The 18,254-nt window shown below is 39.6% G+C and overlaps 1 protein-coding gene across 1 annotated transcript; it reads left to right on the forward strand.

The window, feature by feature from the left end:
* Nucleotides 1-2,934: 2,934 nt before the first annotated feature.
* CNEP1R1 (CTD nuclear envelope phosphatase 1 regulatory subunit 1) lies at nucleotides 2,935-17,591 on the forward strand. Its single transcript, XM_061387121.1, has 6 exons — nucleotides 2,935-3,076; nucleotides 4,129-4,200; nucleotides 6,401-6,474; nucleotides 11,175-11,284; nucleotides 11,400-11,454; nucleotides 16,235-17,591. The coding sequence occupies exons 1-6, from the start codon at nucleotides 3,052-3,054 to the stop codon at nucleotides 16,274-16,276; spliced, it is 378 nt and encodes a 125-aa protein (XP_061243105.1). The 5' UTR covers nucleotides 2,935-3,051; the 3' UTR covers nucleotides 16,277-17,591.
* The last annotated feature ends 663 nt before the right edge of the window (nucleotides 17,592-18,254 follow it).

Genomic DNA, 18,254 nt, shown 5'->3' on the forward strand with positions numbered 1-18,254 from the left:
GGGAATTGAACCATGGTCTCCTGCTTTACAGGCAGATTCTTTACCAACTGAACTATGAGGGAAGCTCTTTTCAGTGCATAGATGTATAATAATGAAAAAATAAGAATAAAATTGCTATTGGTACAGCCATTTTAGAAAATAGCATAGAGATTTAATTTTAAAAATTTAAAATAGGGAATTCCCAGATGCTCCTGTGGTTAGGGCTCTGTACTTTCACTGCTGTGGCCTGGGTTCAACCCCTGGTCAGGGAACCAAGGTCCCACCAGCTGAGCAGCATGGCAAAAAAAAAATACTACCATTTGATCTAGAAAGAAACCCCACTTCTAGGGATATATCTGAAGGAAATGAAATCAGTATATCAAAGAGCTGTCTGCACCCCCAAGTTCATCATAGTGTTATTCACAACAGCCAACATGTGGAAACAATCTACCTGAGTGCCTGTTGGTGGTTGAATGGATAAAGAAAACGTGAGCTACACACACACACACACACACACACACACACACACACACAGAGGAATACTATTTGACTATATAAAAGATTGAAATCTTGCCGTTTGTGACAGCATAGATGAGCCTTGAGGATATAATTCTAAATGAGCTAGACATGGAAACTACTGTGTTATCTTATTTAAATGTAGGATCTAAAGAAGTTAAACTCATAGAAGCAGAAAGTAGAACGGTGGTTGTAGGCGCTGAGGGATGGGGGAAATGGGCGAATGTTGGTGAAAAGGTGTATATTCTTAGTTATAAGATGAATAGTTCTAGAAATGTACAGCACAGTGACTGTAGTTAATAATAATAAACTATAACTAAAGAGCCTCTTGATGAAAGAGGAGAGTGAAAAAGTTGGCTTAAAGCTCAACATTCAGAAAACGAAGATCATGGCATCTGGTCCCATCACTTCATGGCTAATAGATGGGGAAACAGTGTCAGACTTTATTTTTCTGGGCTCCAAAATCACTGCAGATGGTGACTGCAGCCATGAAATTACAAGACGCTTACTCCTTGGAAGGAAAGTTATGACAAGCCTAGACAGCATATTCAAAAGCAGAGACATTACTTTGCCAACAAATGTCCGTCTAGTCAAGGCTATGGCTTTTCCAGTGGTCATGTTATGGATGTGAGAGTTGGACTGTGAAGAAGGCTGAGCACCATACATGCAGCCATACATGCAGGTGCCAATAACAGGATAAAAATATACACCCTTTCAAAGGCATGTTCAATGTTTTTTGTTTTTTTTTTTTGAACACAGATGAAAATGAATCTGTGACATGAGTGTGTGACTGATACACACACTTCTGGGCAAGTTTGTTTTACTTTTCTCATTGTAAATGAGCCTATTAATACCTACATTGGTGGTTTTCAACCTTTTTTTTGTTGGAATGCTCAGTTACATATATGTTTTACATTATGATCAGAACATAGCACATATGTAATACACACACAAACAAAATAAAGAATCATGAAATGACACATTCTTACTTCTAGTGATGCTAATATTTTAAGTTTTACTTTAGCTCATATTTACAAAATAACAATTATGGCTCATTTCATGCCTTTCATGATCTTCTCAGGGGTTTTGACCCACAGTTTAAAAAAAGATTGTGTTGGAGCGCTAAATGAGATAATGTATGTAAAGGGTTTGGCTCAGAGGAAGGCTCTGGAAGTGTTGGGGTAAAGGAAACTACAAAGTGAAGTAATGGGCAAGAATGTGTTAGTTCTAATAGCAAGTGGGGAAGAGGAAAACTGAAGGATGAGTAAATAAAATACCAACAGTGAAAAAATCCCAGTGCCACTTGGAGCTTCTTAGCACCTATCTTTGTATAGCCAGTTGCTTTTTGGGGCTCTCAAATCAAACGTCCCGCCCTGTGTATTAAATAGCTCTTCCCTAGAACTAGTTCGGAGAAGGCAATGGCACCCCACTCCAGTACTCTTGCCTGGAAAATCCCATGGACGGAGGAGCCTGGTAGGCTGCAGTCCATGGGGTCGCTAAGAATCCGATAGGACTGAGCGATTGACTTCACTTTCACTTTTCACTTTCATGCATTGGAGAAGGAAATGGCAACCCACTCCAGTGTTCTTGCCTGGAGAATCCCAGGGACGGGGAGCCTGGTGGGCTGCCGTCTATGGGGTCACACAGAGTGTACACGACTGAAGCGACTTAGCAGCAGCAGCAGCAGCAGAACTAGTTCCCATTTCCCACCACCAACCACCCCACCATCCACCTCCCACTCTTATCTCATTGTATCCTATTACCCTGTTACTTCCTTCACAGAACCAAGATTATCTGAAATTAACGATCTATTTGCATGTTTATTGTCTGCTGTAACCCTTCCATTTTGAGGATAGGAATCTTGTCTATCTTGCTAAACTGAATCCCTGATAAATACAGTGCCTGCCAGACATGCAATAGTTCTTGAATGAATGAGTGACCACAAGGAAAGGAGCAAGAAAGCGTTTTAATCAAATATAAATGTAGTCAATGCCTTACAGATTTTTTTTAAAGTTCCAGAACACTTTGCTCATTTTACGATTTATGAAAATTGGATGTCATGAGAAAAAATAACCAAGGGAGAAATGTGTACTTAAAGGGTTCGTCGTCGTTCAGTCGCTCAGTCGTATCCGACTCTTGGCGACCCCATGGACTGCAGCACGCCAGGCTTATTTAAGTAATGAAAGAATCAAGCCGGAAACTAGAAATACACACACGAATGAATGAACTTTCCGGGACAGGCTGCAGTTCCTCCCCAGGGCAGAAGGCGGCGCTAGTGTCACGCCAACTCAGCCGCCGACAACTCTTGGTCCCTCTGGCTGACCGTCCAACGCCGGTGCCCGAGGACCATGAGGGAACTAGCCAGTAGAAAGCCGTCTTAGTTATAGGGTCTGGTGGAAATGTCCAATGAGCGTAGCGGGTCTATTCAAGGGGCGGTGCCAAGAAGAGGGGCGGAGGGAAGCGGTTAGAGGTGGGAGTTGGCGCTGCGGGCCGGGTAGGGACCGCGGAGCTGAGATGCGGACGGGGCCGCGCCGGTGACCGGAGCTGCCGCCCGACATGAACTCGCTGGAGCAGGCGGAAGGTAGGGTGCGCCTCCTGGGTCCTTCCCTAACTCCTCCCGGAAGCTTGCGGGGCTCTCGAGGCGCCGGAATCGTGGGAACTGGTCGGGAGAGAGGAGGCCGCGAAGGATGGACTGACGGGGCCCGGAGCTGGGGGCGCGGGGGCCGGCACAGGGGCCAAGGGGCGGCCGGACACGGCCAGGCACTGCTTCCGGCGCGCCTGGCCTCCGCCGGCGCTGGAGAGGCGCTGCGTCAGCTCCCCCCTCATTCCCCCTGCGTGGACCAGGGAGCTTCTCGCCCGGTTACTTCTATTTCTTACTCGTTAGCAAACGGTTGTACTTTGTGCCTTGTAGGGCGCTAACTCACTTTATTTTTTTCTGATAGTCGTTAAGAGTTGTATCCCTAATTCCTGCCTTGGTTTTTGGTAACTGCCGGGGTAAGGGAGTGCTTCTTGGTCTCCTTTTTAAAGTTTGAAAAGCGCAACTGAAAATGATACCTTACCTTGCTCATTCAGAGGGAACACCTTAAACGCCCCTGTCTTGTAGAACTAGGCGTCGGCGCTCCAGAAGTGCCACATAGATCGTCTTGTAAGCTCTTGGGAGGCTGGAAAAGGGAGCGTCTTTCCATTACCCCTCCGTTAGCTGTATCAGTCCAGTAAGAGCAGACTGAAAGCGTAGCTGTTAATTAAACATAAGGGCATCGAGACTTTGGTCCTAGGAAAGACATTATCCAAATACGGAGTTCTTGATTCCAACAGAGTTAAAACTCGACTTGATTTTGATCCTTTTTTTGCAACCCCAAATTTCTAGCTTTTGGCGCCGACTGAGGCTGCTGCTGATTTTCCACATACCATTTTACGAGGAACCAGCTAGTTTTCTTATATGTGAAATTGGAACTATAGAAACCTAGTGTTTCTGTCAAGTGCATAAAGGTGTCATAGTGAAGAAGTAAACAGTGCAGTCATACGTGTAAGTTGGTGTGCAAGACCTGAAGCAGTTAGAGTATTTAAAATTCATCGTAATAGATTCAGACTAGTAAGAGTAGCTAATTTCAAAATTGAAATCTTTTTACCTAGATCTCAAGGCTTTCGAGAGGAGACTTACTGAATATATTCATTGTTTGCAACCTGCCACTGGACGTTGGAGAAGTAAGTGCTTAGACATTTTTTTAAAGGAAAATAAGCTGACAGTTGATACTTTTATTCTACCTAGCAGTGATTTGCTTTCACGTAAAACTTTTGATTAACGAATGCTTGCTTAAAAAGCAAACAAATGCTTGCTTTATTAAACCATAAGGTTCCCTTTTGTTTTGACAGTTTTAGATCTATTTAATTTTGTAAATAACAGCATTTTAAAGAAATTTTAAGAAAAGAAACTGACAGCCCTAAAAGGATAGTCTTATTTTGTGTGGTTGAATTTTTATTTTTATATTAAAATACATATATTTTGTTAGACATATATGGCAAATCTGGTTACCAGAACACGTGATAAAAATTTCAGTGATCTGTTTAGCAGTTTTACAGTTTTGCCTATAAACTATTGAAGTAAAGTTTGTTAAAGGAAGTGATATTCACCAATACTGTAAAATGTGACTTGAAAGAATTGTAGTTACTGCTGCATGGAAATATATAGGAAATAGGAAATGTAGACAAATATATAAGTGATAAGATCAGTAAGCAGAATACTTTGGTAACTTATGTTGGGAGAGTCTTAATTTCTTGGCTGTTCATTGCTGAAGTCTAATTTTTTCCAAGAAGAGTGAAAAGTGAAAATCATTCAGTTGTGTCCCACTCTTTGGGACCCCATGGTCTCTATTATAGTCCATGGACTTCTCCAGGCCAGAATACTAGAGTGGGTAGCCTTCCCTTCTCTAGGGGATCTTCCCAACCCAGGGATCACACCCAGATCTCCCGCATTGCAGGCAGATTCTTAGATGAACCACAGGGAAGCCCAAGAAGGACATCCTTTATTTTGAAGTAGGATTCAGTTGGTGGGACTGAACTGAAGAGCACTGTTGAAGTCAGGGGTCTTTTCCTATGTCAAGGTTTTTTGTGTAATTTTTAGTAAATCTGTGTGCAAAGTGCTAATCATACGTTACAGGAATTCTGATTGGTCAGAATTCACTAGTAATGATTTTTCTCAAGCTCTCCCGTTTACCTAGGAATTATCCCGAAAACCTTATTTCACTGTTACTTGGGAATCTTTTTAAATGTATAGGAGTATAAAATGTAATATAATGAATACACTTTTTCTCTGGTTCACAGTCTCAGTGCTTCCATATAAACGACATCAGCTTGTTTAGTATACCCATTTGTATGAGGTCCTGTCTGGTGGGTTTGATTATGATTTTGCTTCATTTTAAGAAAAGAAAAATCTGTATACTTTAGTATATTTCTTATTGGAAATATAGAAATGTAAGAAACTGAGTTTAATCTGTTCTGAGCTGAGAGCATAAATTTGAAATTTTGAGTATTATTAAATAACTAAAATGAGATTGTTTTTCTGTGATTTGCCTCTTCTAAAAGTGCATCACCAGAGGTTCTAGATAATTAAGGTTTCGCAATATTTCTGTTGGTCTTTGAAGCTTGATCTGTAAATTTTTAAAAATGTTTGCATCCCAATTGAAAGAAAGTTAACTGTCTTGGTCTCTAGAACATTAACTAGGTCTTGGTGCCCCTGTATTATTTTTAATAGTATAGTATTTTAGTAATACTATTTATTCTCAGGTTTTACTTATGCTCTATCTAGAATTTCTAAAATAATTCTACCTTAATGAGGAGAAAGAATCTTTCTAACTTGTACTGTCAGTAATTCTACCCCAACTTTCCTTAAGTCCCTTAAAGAAAATCTGATACTGATGGGTGTGTTCCACACTCCCTAACACTGACCTTTGTTTAATTCAACAACAGGCGGTTGTCTGCAAGGCAGAATTCTTTAGTCCAGGTTCTCAGTGCATTCATGAAAGAGTCTTTGTTTGGTTTGTTTACATTAAAAAATGAGGTTTTGGTGGGGAGTGTTTTTTGTTTTAAATCTGCAGAAAGCATAAAGCACATAACAGAAATTTACATTAAAGTTTTACCACTTTGGTTCTTACTGCTTTTAATTTCATAAATCTATAGAAATACTGACTAAAGAATTCAGGGGGACAGTATCCGCCTCAGTTACTAAGGTTCACATTGTTTTAGAGAATTCCCCAAGGTCTTGTGGCAAGTTTCCCTAATTCCTGAGTGGAGCACATTTTCCCTTTAGTGAAGTGCTGCATCCTCTGGCTGTTGTTTATTAAGAACTGGTAGTAGTATCACATTAATGGCTTATTTCCTTACTAATTTCGTGTTTATCTTTCATCAGTGCTTCTTATAGTGGTATCTGTCTGTACAGCTACTGGTGCCTGGAACTGGTTAATAGATCCCGAGACACAAAAGGTAGAAGTTTTGATTTAAAATCTTTCATAGATTAAGTGAGACAATGGCTATAGCAATGCTTTGTTTTTTGTAAAGTATTAATCAAATGCTTCCTATTAGTACTAGTAGTGATATTAATCATGTTAAAAATATGCTTTATATTAATTTGCTTGGAAAAAAACTTCAGCTGGCTATTGCGGGTCAAGTATCTTTGCCAAGAAAAAGGTCTAAGAAATACTACTTAAATTACTTTTCATTTCTGAACTTGTATGCAGTTGTTATGTATCTCCCTATTACATATTTCAGTGTAAACACTATATTTTGTTTTGTTCGTTTAGTATCATCAGTACCAACTTTTAAAAACTATACAGCAACATTTTCTTCTATGAGTTACTTTTGTTAATGCCTTTCCTCACCCCGTAAAGCATTTGAGACAACTTTGCAGTAAGCATTATGATTAAATAGTAGATGTAAGTGTACTAAGCAGCCAAGACCAGAAAAAAACAGGAGGACGTCAGAACCAGGACAGAAACCAGCTCACTAATACCATAGACCATCTGGGCCAGCATAATTGCCAGGGTCTCTGAAGTGGCACACCACCTTTATGACAGAAAGCGAAGAAGAACTAAAAACCATCTTGATGAAAGTGAAAGAGAGTGAAAACGTTGGCTTAAAGCTCAGCATTCAGAAAACTAAGATCATGGCATCTGGTCCCATCATTTCATGGGAAATAGATGGGGAAACAGTAGAAACAGTGTCAGACTTTATTTTGGGGGGCTCCAAAATCACTGCAAATGGTGATTGCAGCCATGAAATTAAAAGACACTTACTCCTTGGAAGGAAAGTTATGACCAACCTAGATAGCATATTCAAAAGCAGAGACATTACTTTTCCAACAAAGGTCCGTCTAGTCAAGGCTGTGGTTTTTCCAGTGGTCATGTATGGATGCGAGAGTTGGACTGTGAAGAAGGCTGAGCGCCGAAGAATTGATGCTTTTGAACTGTGGTGTTGGAGAAGACTCTTGAGAGTCCCTTGGACTGCAAGGAGATCAGTCCTGGGATTTCTTTGGAAAGACTGATGCTAAAGCTGAAACTCCAGTACTTTGGCCACCTCATGCAAAGAGTTGACTCATTGGAAAAGACTCTGATGCTGGGAGGGATTGGGGGCAGGAGGAGAAGGGGGCGACAGAGGATGAGATAGCTGGATGGCATCACCGACTCAATGGACATGAGTTTGGGTGAACTCCGGGAGTTGGTGATGGACAGGGAGGCCTGGCGTGCTGCGATTCATGGGGTCGCAGGGTCAGACACAACTGAGCGACTGAACTGAACTGAAGTCACTGCCAGTTCCATGGTTTTCATCATGAAGAGAACAGATGTGTAAATTCCCTAAACTGTCAGAGCCCTTCTTTTTCAACTTCATTTTATCTTTAAAAAAAAAAAAAATCTGCCTGAAGTTTAATATAGGAGACACTGAGAGATCTCCCATTGGACACCAAGAATATCGCTGTGCCAAATGCAGTAACAGATTTCATAATGTTATTTCTTGAAGCATCCTTTAATGAAACATAGCATGTTTCTGAAATTTCTACCTCTTTCTACCAACTTGTGCCTTAATTTAAAACTTGAGCTTTTTTGTTAAAGGAAGTAATCTTCAGTTTTTCAGCGAAGTTTCTTTTCTCCCAGTTCAGCTTTCTTTAGGTATTAATGATATTGTAATTTTCACAAAATTAACCTTCCCCTTTTAAACTATAACTAGATAAACTATTTTCAGTAGCTTTATTTACAACTGTTAAGTTATATAGAAGAAAAACTTATTAATAAGACTTTTGTCAGCAGTCTAAATGGCAGTTCAGACAACCAGGGGGTTATTTACCATGTAATCTCTCTGACTTTATCCACTGAGGTGGAAACACAAAAGAATAGGAGCAGGGGAGGTTGGTGATGGGATTTCACGTTAATAGAGGGGTTTTTATAATGGATAAGAAACCCTCCTGTGTGTCCCTTTATAGCTGGTACTCATCCTTAGGGGAAGAGTGAAGGAGGCTGGCAAGAAAAAGGTCTGTCTTGGGAAATGAATCTGACTTCTAATTGGGAAAAACATAAGCTGATTTCAGCTAGTTGACATCTTAATAAAACATAGAATTAAATGTAATATGAAATAGGCTCAAAATTCTGTAGTTAATGTAATTCTCTAAATTAGGTGAGAATGTAAGTATTAGCCTAAATGTCAACTCTGTATTTCAATATTTAATAACTTCAAACCTGACAAACAGTGATTGTGTCTGTAAGAAGAGTTGCAGACTCGAAAGCCAGTGGCTAGGTGGAGGGGCATAGGGGAGAGGAAATGTGGCAAACTGGAAAGTACAGGAGTGCCCAGACTAAAGGAGGAAATTGTTACTTGGGTGCAGTTGACTGTTGCCATGGAGGAAAGAAGGCGGATGCTGACCTAATTAAAACTAAAACACTGTATGTGCTAATATTGTGCAGGGCTCATAAAACACAGCTAGCCTGTGGGAATTGAACTGTCCTCAAGGGTTTAAGAAGACATTACTCTGGAATATTAATCTTTCTTCAAGATCCCATCCTTCTGGGAGCTTTCTCCTTCCTGATGTTTTCAACCTGTCATCTCTTCACTTGACAAATTTATTTAAGCAGTACCATGCTAGGCCACTGTTCTTCCTTAAGTTTAGTTCTCTGTCTTGAAACATGTACACATATCTTAGTATGAGAGTGGAGCACAGATGCCCTTAGTTTGATTCTGTTGCTCCCATTTAGTTTCTAGTCCACTTGATTTCTTTTTCTAGACTCTAAGTACTTGCCTTCTCCATCTGCATTCTGATTCCCAGTAGTCTGGCTTCAGTGCCTACGCTTGTTGCCATTCTGGATCCTGTTCCCTTGTCCTTCTACATAGTCTCAGAATTGTGGATGGTTCTGTTTTTTTTCTACCATCTGATTATGCTCATATCTGAAATTAGCTCTTTGTTTCTCTTGAACTGTAGTTTTTTATGGCTAGCTACTAATTATTCTCTTCTACTGGAATGTCCTGTGGCCATCTAAATCTAGTAACTTCAAAACCAAACTCATGTTTTGTTTCTTTCAGAAAGAAAGGGTGATGCTGAAACTCAGTCTTGTAAGGATATGTAGGAGCTAGCCAGGTGAAGAGAGAAAAGGAAAATGGTAGTGATTAGACTGAGACCAGGTTGTGTATGCAGTTTGATCACTTCTGCTTTTTAACAGGGAAGATAACTAGATCATGTCTGACTTGTGTTTTTGTTGAGATTAGAGGCTTCATCTCCATTCATTCAACAATATTGAGCACCTATATGTGCCTGGGTGGTTGCTCAGTCGTGTGCACCTCTTTGCGACCCTTTGGACTGTAGCCCGCCAGGCTCCTCTGTCCAGGGGATTTCCCAGGCGAGATTACTGGAGTGAGTTGCCATTTTCCTCCTCCAGGGGATCTCCCCAGCCCAGCGATTGAATCCCTGTCTCCTGTGTATCCTGCATTGCAGACTGAGTCTTTACCTACTGAGCCACTGGGGAAGCCCCTGAGCACCAATATTTGCCAAGTCCTATTTCAGGTGTTGGGAAAATAGCAATGCCATGCCCAGAACAGTATCCCTCCGCCTGCAGAACTTTTTTCTTTTTTTTTTTTTCTCTTTGGCCATGGCACTTGGCATGTGGAATCTTTTCTAACCAGAGATCAAAGCCCTCTTCTCTGGGAGCATGGAGTCTTAACCACTGGACCGCCCGGGAAGTCCACGGAACTTGTAGTCTTACGCTTTTTAAATTACTTCTCACTAGGAAGGGTTCAGTAAATGTTGTCAGTAGGGTATTTTTTTAATTATAGAATTGAATTTGTAATGGTTCAAGCATTTGGAATGAATGGAGGGAATATTACTATATTGTTTTGCTGCATTGAAGATTTAAAACAGACATTAATTTGTGTAGCATAACAATAGGAAGAATTGGGATTTGGGAAAGTCCTCAAATTCCTTTTTTTTTTTTTTGCCTTGCCTCGCAGCTTACGGAATCCCAGATCCCTCTTGTTCCTTGTTCAGTGGCTAAGTCATCTCTGACTGTTTGCGATCCCATGGACTGCAGCATGCCAGGCTTCGCTGTCCTTCACTGTCTTCCAGAGTTTGTGCAGACTCATGTCCATTGAGTTGGTGATGCCATCCAACCATCTCATCCTCTGTTACCCCTTCTCCTCCTGCCCTCCAGTCTTTCCGAACATCTGGGTCTTTTCCATTGAGTTGGCTCTTTTCATTAGGTGGTCAAAGTACTGGAGCTTCAACTCCAGCATCAGTCCTTCCAGTGAATATTCAGGGTTGATTTCCTTTAGATTGACTGGATTGGTCTCCTTGTCCAGCTGACTCTCAGAAGTCTTCTCCAGCACCACAATTCAAAAACGTTGATCCTTCTTTATGGTCCACCTCTCACATCCAGACATGATTATGGGAAAAACCATAGCTTTGACTGTACGGATCTTTGTCAGCAAAGTGATGTCTCTGCTTTTGAATACAGTCTAGGTTTGTCATAGCTTTTCTTCCAAGGAGCAGGCCATGGCAGTGAAAGCCCAAAAGCCACCAGGGAACTCACCAAATTCTCGTACTTTAGAGAATGAAATGTTACATGTGTTCATGTACAAGTAAAGAAGTAGGAACCAATACTGTTATAAGATTTTTAACATTTTTATATTTCAAAATCTTGTTTTGACAGGTGTCCTTCTTCACATCCTTGTGGAACCATCCGTTTTTCACCATTAGCTGCATCACTCTAATAGGCTTATTCTTCGCTGGGATTCACAAGAGAGTGGTCGCACCGTCAATGTATCCTTCATCATGAGTTGAATTTTGTTCTCTGAACTAAACTAAAGCACCTCTCTACGTGTTGTTAAAAGCTTACTTTTGAAATACAAATTTTCCTTTGACCGTATTTATTCAGTATAGCTGCTCGATGTCGAACTGTGTTAGCGGAATACAACATGTCTTGTGATGATGTGAGTATTTTCATTAGAAAACTGTAGACAACATGTGAAAGGACTGAAGTTCTTTGGTTTAAGTAAAACAAGCATTAAAGATAATTTGTCTCAATGGAATTAATAGGGAGAATATTCATTGTAGCATTGATTTGAAGACACTTTTTTTAAAAACACTGTAACATCCCTGAAAATTGAGATATATCTAACAGTGGTGTCTCATAGTTAAATTGGTAGAGAGTGTAATTTGTCTTAATGACAGAAAGTCATGATGCACCTTCTAACTGAAGCTGTCTTAGATTTGGTGAAATACAGTGGTCATTATTGGCCAAAAATGACTCTCTGGGAGTTGGTTTTATGAACTACTGTTATTTATCTTATGCTGTTGTGTATATAGAGTTTTAAATAGAGTAATAGATTAATTGATAGACTATAGACATATGAACCTGCCGTGTTTTTAAAAAAGTTAATCACATATCAATATGATGAGAATATGTCACAATTTTGATTTTATTTATAAAAAGCATTTTTACCTTCAACTTAAAAAAACTATTTAGTAATACCTACCCAGTATAGAAGATTAGAATAAAAGGTCAAAAAAATTCTAGGGCAGGATAACAACTGGATTGGTGAAAGAGAATGATAGAGGATAGTATCCGTGATATTTGAAGACCTATTAAAAATTAATAATAAAAAGACAAATAGTACATTTTTAAAATGGGAAAAGGTTAAGTCATATCGCACAAGTGGAAATACAAATGGATAAAGGTGAAGACTGGACAGCCTCATTTATCATGGAGGAAGTACAAAGTTAAACAGTTCATTTATAAATATCACCTGTCAGATTAGTAAAAATTAAATACTTTATAACTAGTGTGGTGGTGAAACGATGCAGCCACACACTGCTTGTTGGGACTATACATTGATACAGTGGGTTGCCATTTCTCTCGCCAGGGAATCTTCTTGACCCAGCGATTGAACCCACAACCCAGGTCTCCTGCATTTTAGGTACATAACTTTACCATCTGAGCCACCAGGGAAGCCCTTTTTGAAGGATAGTTTTCATCAGTCTTATAAAACGTAGTATGTGCTTGCCTCATGACCTAACCATTCTGTTTTTCTTCTACCCTGGTTGGGGTACCATCCCACAGGTACACAGGGTTGTTCATTATAACCTCCTTAGTAGTGAAAAAAAAAAATGGAAATAATCTTTGTGTCTCAACAAGGGAGTGGTGAAATAGGCTGTGGGAAAGCCATATCATAGGAAATCAGAAGTAAATCTGTAAATACAGACATGGAAGCATCCAAGACATAATGTAGGAGCAAAAAGTAAATTAACAAACAATATGCTCAGTTTGGTGCTTTTTTTTGTTTTAAGTTTTAATTAGGGAAATTTCCAAACATAAGAAGGCAAAGAGAAGAGCTAAATGAACTTCATTTATCCTCAAGCGGTGTCAACAGTAAATCAGCTCTTGGCCATTCTTTTTTGTTTTCATGGCCATTCTTATGTCATGTGTACCCCTGCCCACCTTCCCCATCATCAGGTTATTTAGAAATGAAACGCTTAATTAGCATGTTAGAAGCACCAAATTTTTATTCATATATGTGAATATAAGTCCATTAAAAAAACAGTATGTAAGAATTCATGCTAAAACTGTTTTCTTCTGTAAGAGGACTAGAATTTGAGGTAAATGGAAAGGATGACTGGCTTGTCTTGTTTGAACTTTTTATTAAATCCATGGTATTTTTATACAGTGGAATACTACATATCTTATAATAGCAGGCTAAAAAGGTACAAAAGTGCTGAAACATAGTGGCGCCGGTGAGTTTCAGAAACACACTGAGTGAAAGAAGCAGGAGCAGAAAAACACACGGTGAGGTTTCATTTATTTAAAGGTCAGAGACAGGCAGGTTAATCTATGGTGAGCAGTTATGTCGGGAGCTCAGGTTCCATTGACCTTGGAAAGAAGTATGGAGGAACTTTCTAAGTGGTGACGATGTTCTGTAGCTTGCCTTGAGAGGTGGCAACTTGGGTCTATACATTTGTCAGAACTTAACAATTTTATATGAATTACACCCCAGTAAAACTGTAGAAAACTTAGTAAAAGTTCTACCAAGATACAAAAGTATTACCAAAAATTAAGGGAAAGTAAGACTTGAGATAATCACGATGGTGTGATTACTGACCTAGAGCCAGACATCATGGAATGTGAAGTCAAGTGGGCCTTAGAAAGCATCACTACGAACAAAGCTAGTGGAGGTGATGCAATTCCAGTTGAGCTCCTTCAAATCCTGAGAGATGATGCTGTGAAAGTGCTGCACTCAATATGCCAGCAAGTTTGGAAAACTCAGCAATGGCCACAAGACTGGAAAAGGTCAGTTTTCATTCCAATCCCAAAGAAAGGCAATGCCAAAAAATGCTCAAACTACTACACAATTGCACTCATCTCACACTCTAGTAAAGTAATGCTCAAAATTCTCCAAGCCAGGCTTCAGCAATATGCGAACCATGAACTTCCTGATATTCAAGCTGGTTTTAGAAAAGGCAGAGAAACCAGAGACCAAATTGCCAACATCCGCTGGATCATGGAAAAAGCAAGAGAGTTCCAGAAAAACATCTATTTCTGCTTTATTGGCTATGCCAAAGCCTTTGACTGTGTGCATCACAATAAACTGTGGAAAATTGTGAAAGAGATGGGAATACGAGACCACCTGACCTGCCTCTTGAGAAATCTGTATGCAGGTCAGGAAGCAACAGTTAGAACTGGACATGGAACAACAGACTGGTTCCAAATAGGAAAGGGAGTACGTCAAGGCTGTATATTGTCACCCTGCTTGTTTAACTTATATGCAGAGTACATCATGAGAAACGCTGGACTGGAAGAAACACAAGCTGGAATCAAGATTGCCGAGAGAAATATCAATAACCTCAGACATGCAGATGACACCACCCTTATGGCAGAAAGTGAAGGGGAACTCAAAAGCCTCTTGAAAGTGAAAGAGGAGAGTGAAAAAGTTGGCTTAAAGTTCAACATTCAGAAAACGAAGATCATGGCATCCGGTCCCATCACTTCATGGGAAATAGATGGGGAAACAGTGGAAACAGTGTCAGACTTTATTTTTTTGGGCTCCAAAATCACTGCAGGTGGTGGCTGCAGCCATGAAATTAAAAGGCACGAATCCTTGGAAGGAAAGTTATGACCAACCTAGATAGCATATTCAAAATCAGAGACATTACTTTGCCAACAAAGGTCCGTCTAGTCAAGGCTATGGTTTTTCCTGTGGTCATGTGTGGATTTGAGAGTTAGACTGTGAAGAAAGCTGAGCGCCGAAGAATTGATGCTTTTGAACTGTGGTGTTGGAGAAGACTCTTGAGAGTCCCTTGGACTGCCAGGAGATCCAACCAGTCCATTCTGAAGGAGATCAGCCCTGGGTGTTCTTTGGAAGGAATGATGCTAAAGCTGAAACTCTAGTACTTTGGCCACCTCATACGAAGAGTTAACTCCTTGGAAAAGACCCTGATGCTGGAAGGGATTGGGGGCAGGAGGAGAAGGGGACGACAGAAGATGAGATGGCTGGATGGCATCACTGACTCGATAGACGTGAGTCTGGGTGAACTCTGGGAGTTGGTGATGGACAGGGAGGCCTGGCGTGCTGCGATTCATGGGGTCGCCAAGAGTCGGACACGACTGAGCGACTGAACTGAACTGAAGACTTGAGAGGGAACCAGAATCCTGACAATAGTTTTGACCTAGAACCTTGCAACCAAAGATAATCACCATGTTTTATGTTTTATTGTGTATCTCATGTACTTATTATAAGAGAAAGATGTTATAATCAAGCTTATGAGTAAAGAACCTCTAAACAGTGTTACAGGGTTTTCAATTCTGCTCTTTGACCCAGTGTTAGGATTTCAGAGCTGACATATATTGGACATTAACTGTATACAAGGTCTTGGGCCTGTTTTTCCTTTTTATTTACATGATCTCAGTTAATGTCATCCGTTTTGTTTAATTACGTAGTGCTCCACTTTATGGATGCATCATAATTTCATCCACACTTTGCGTGTTGTATATGTTATGCATATTTCATTAGAGCTTAAGCTCCACAAGGACAGGAAACTGTCTCGTCCGTTACTGGGTTTCTAGCATCTCTTGAGGCCTGGCACGTGATAAGCACTCAGTCAATCCTGAATGAAAGAACAGGACTTAAATGAGCATCCTTAAACTTGGATCTCTTCAGATAAGTTCCTAGAAATGAAATTCTTTGGATTATATGGTACGTCCTTTTTTTTTGGTAACTATGACACTGGCCCCGCACGGGCCCTACTGTACCCATCTGCACATGGAAACAGAAGAGTTGTATCCGTGTGCGTGAGTACCAGCAGCATATGAGTGTCTGTCATTCAACCTTAGGTGTGCATTTTAACTTGAGGAAATTAAAGTTTTGATGTTAGAAAATGGGAAAGTTTTTGTTCAGATACACAGTTTTATTTATGTTTTCTAGACTCCACTTGGTAAGGAGCATAAATTAGCCTATACAAGTCTGGATTTTATTTTATCCAATGGGTTGGTTGGCTGATTTTCAGGAAGACTGTGTGTGTGTGTTTTAAAGTACTAAAGATTTTAGAAGAAAATTCTACACAAAGAACACTTAGAAAATATAACTATTAATTGCTTAATCTTGACTAAATGTTGAGGGATGTTCTGATGCCTTATAAGGCTTTTAGGAAAGTGGTGATAGTTTTAATAGAATTGTATATATATATACTCTTAACCTTTTTTTCTTTTTATTTTTACAGACAGGAAAGCTAATTTTGAAACCTAGGCCTCATGTTCAATGACAATCTACACTCATTGTTTTGGGACTTAAAACAACCTTTCTTCAAAAAGTGATACAGCAAAAAGCCATAAAAGATTCCTTTTACAGTTGGATATGTGACTGTCATAGCAACAACAGACAAGAAATGTGCAATATTTCCCCAGATTATCTTCATGATGATGACTCTCGTTATCAGTGCTGTGGTACCTTGATTATCTGTGTTTCAGTATTAGTGTCACTTTAGTACTTCAGATCCTGCGAAGGTTTTTGCAGATGAAGTATGTATGTAATATGTTACTAAGTTAAACTTAGAAACAGAACCTCATCCAGTTTTTATAATGTATTTTTGCAAACTACTGTAAATAGCCAATCAATGCCAATGTTAAAGAGGAAATGTTATGTGGACTTCGTTCTCCTGCACCAGTATTTCAAGAACATCCGCTTGCCATCTCCACAGCTCTTTAAAACCGGCTATTACTTACAGCTGTGCCTTTCACTTGAGACTCCTCTTTTAATCATAATGCAGGAAAAACATCGGATTGAGCTTAGGCTAAGGAAAATTCATCTCCATTATGTTGTAAGAAATTGTAGATGTTTTGAGAAACAGTTTTTGTTAAACCAGATAGTGAATTTCAGCCACTGTAGTGCTATTTTCCAGGTTCATTGTTTTCATTTAATGCTAAATATACTGTATATTTTTTTAAATGATTTTAAGAACACTCCAAAGGCTTCTAAGTAGACAGATTTAGTTATAAATTACGTATTGTCTGGGAATTTGACCGTCATTGTTTTAGATTATTGGATTTTATGCTGTGGTAGACATGCTGTTACACTAGTATTGTGCAGGTGTGATTGGTCATCCACTCCGTCATGGGATCACTTGGGAGCAGCTCCACAAACCAGAGTCTAAAATTCTCACTGTTTAGAGAGTGTTAATGACATACTGTGTATGCATATTAGCCACATGTACTATAATAACCCTGAAGATTAAACTATTGGGATTGCTGTAAATATTTTAAAGAACTGGAGGTGCCTTTTACCTGTTTATTAGAAGATTTTGAAAAGGTTTAAATTATTTCATGAGCAGTCTTTTTAATTTCATTTAATGTAAAGCTGAAAATTCAAAGACAGGACAAAAAATTTTTAACAAGGCTGCCATTTATCTTAAATGTGTTCATCTTGGCTTTCACATGTACAAAATTTTATTCTTTGAACTGCAGCAATAAACCCTCTGCTCCTACTAAGTCTTAAGAGGGTATTCTATATATTCTTCATTGTTTTATTTCCTGTAAATTTTGTAGGTAAATATGTGCATAAAAATAAATACTTTATATATACATAGTGATTGGGCTTTTCCTTGGTGTAAGTCTGTAACTGAAAAGAATTTTAAACATACTGTGTGTCAGATACAGGCTAGTTCCAAATGAGACATTTCACTCTAACTGTAGTCAGTAGGTCCAGTAGAGCAAATTGCAAGTGACAGTTGAAGGTGCACAGTTTATCAAGCTGGCAGTACTTTTAATATGTCTTATTCTGTGTGCTATGTGCTGAGTTACTCAGTTGGGTCTGCTGTGGACTGTGGTCCACCAGTTTTCTCTGTGCTTGGAATTTTCCAGGCAAGGATACTGGAATGGGTTGCTATTTCCTACTCCAGAGGATTTTCCTGACCCAGGAACTGAACCCAGGTCTCTTGCGTCTCTTGCATTGGCAGGTGAATTCTTTACCACTGTGCCACCTGGGAAACCCCATTTCTTATTCATCATTATCTAATAACATTTGGCTCTTAAAATTCAGGTTTTCTCAAAAACTGATCGCTAGTTTCCTCCAAGAGTATAAAACTAAAGAGCGATTTTATATGTCCTTAATCCTTTATGGAATCAAAAGCTACTTCATGTATTTAACAAAAGCCTTGACTGTCCTTCCCTAGAAAACTGTGTCTGTATAATGCATATACTTCACATGTACATGGAGAGGATTCCAGGGATTTCCTGATGCCAGGC

The sequence above is a fragment of the Bos javanicus genome, chromosome 18 (assembly GCF_032452875.1).
Source record: "Bos javanicus breed banteng chromosome 18, ARS-OSU_banteng_1.0, whole genome shotgun sequence".
Taxonomy (NCBI): domain Eukaryota; kingdom Metazoa; phylum Chordata; class Mammalia; order Artiodactyla; family Bovidae; genus Bos; species Bos javanicus.

Bases quoted from the DNA above. Each gene is read 5' to 3' on its own strand.
- CNEP1R1 (XM_061387121.1), top strand. From the start codon at position 3,052: ATGAACTCGCTGGAGCAGGCGGAAG. The intron at 3,077-4,128 runs GTAGGGTGCGCC...CTTTTTACCTAG, and splicing joins CTCGCTGGAGCAGGCGGAAG to ATCTCAAGGCTTTCGAGAGG. The intron at 11,455-16,234 runs GTGAGTATTTTC...TTATTTTTACAG, and splicing joins ACAACATGTCTTGTGATGAT to ACAGGAAAGCTAATTTTGAA.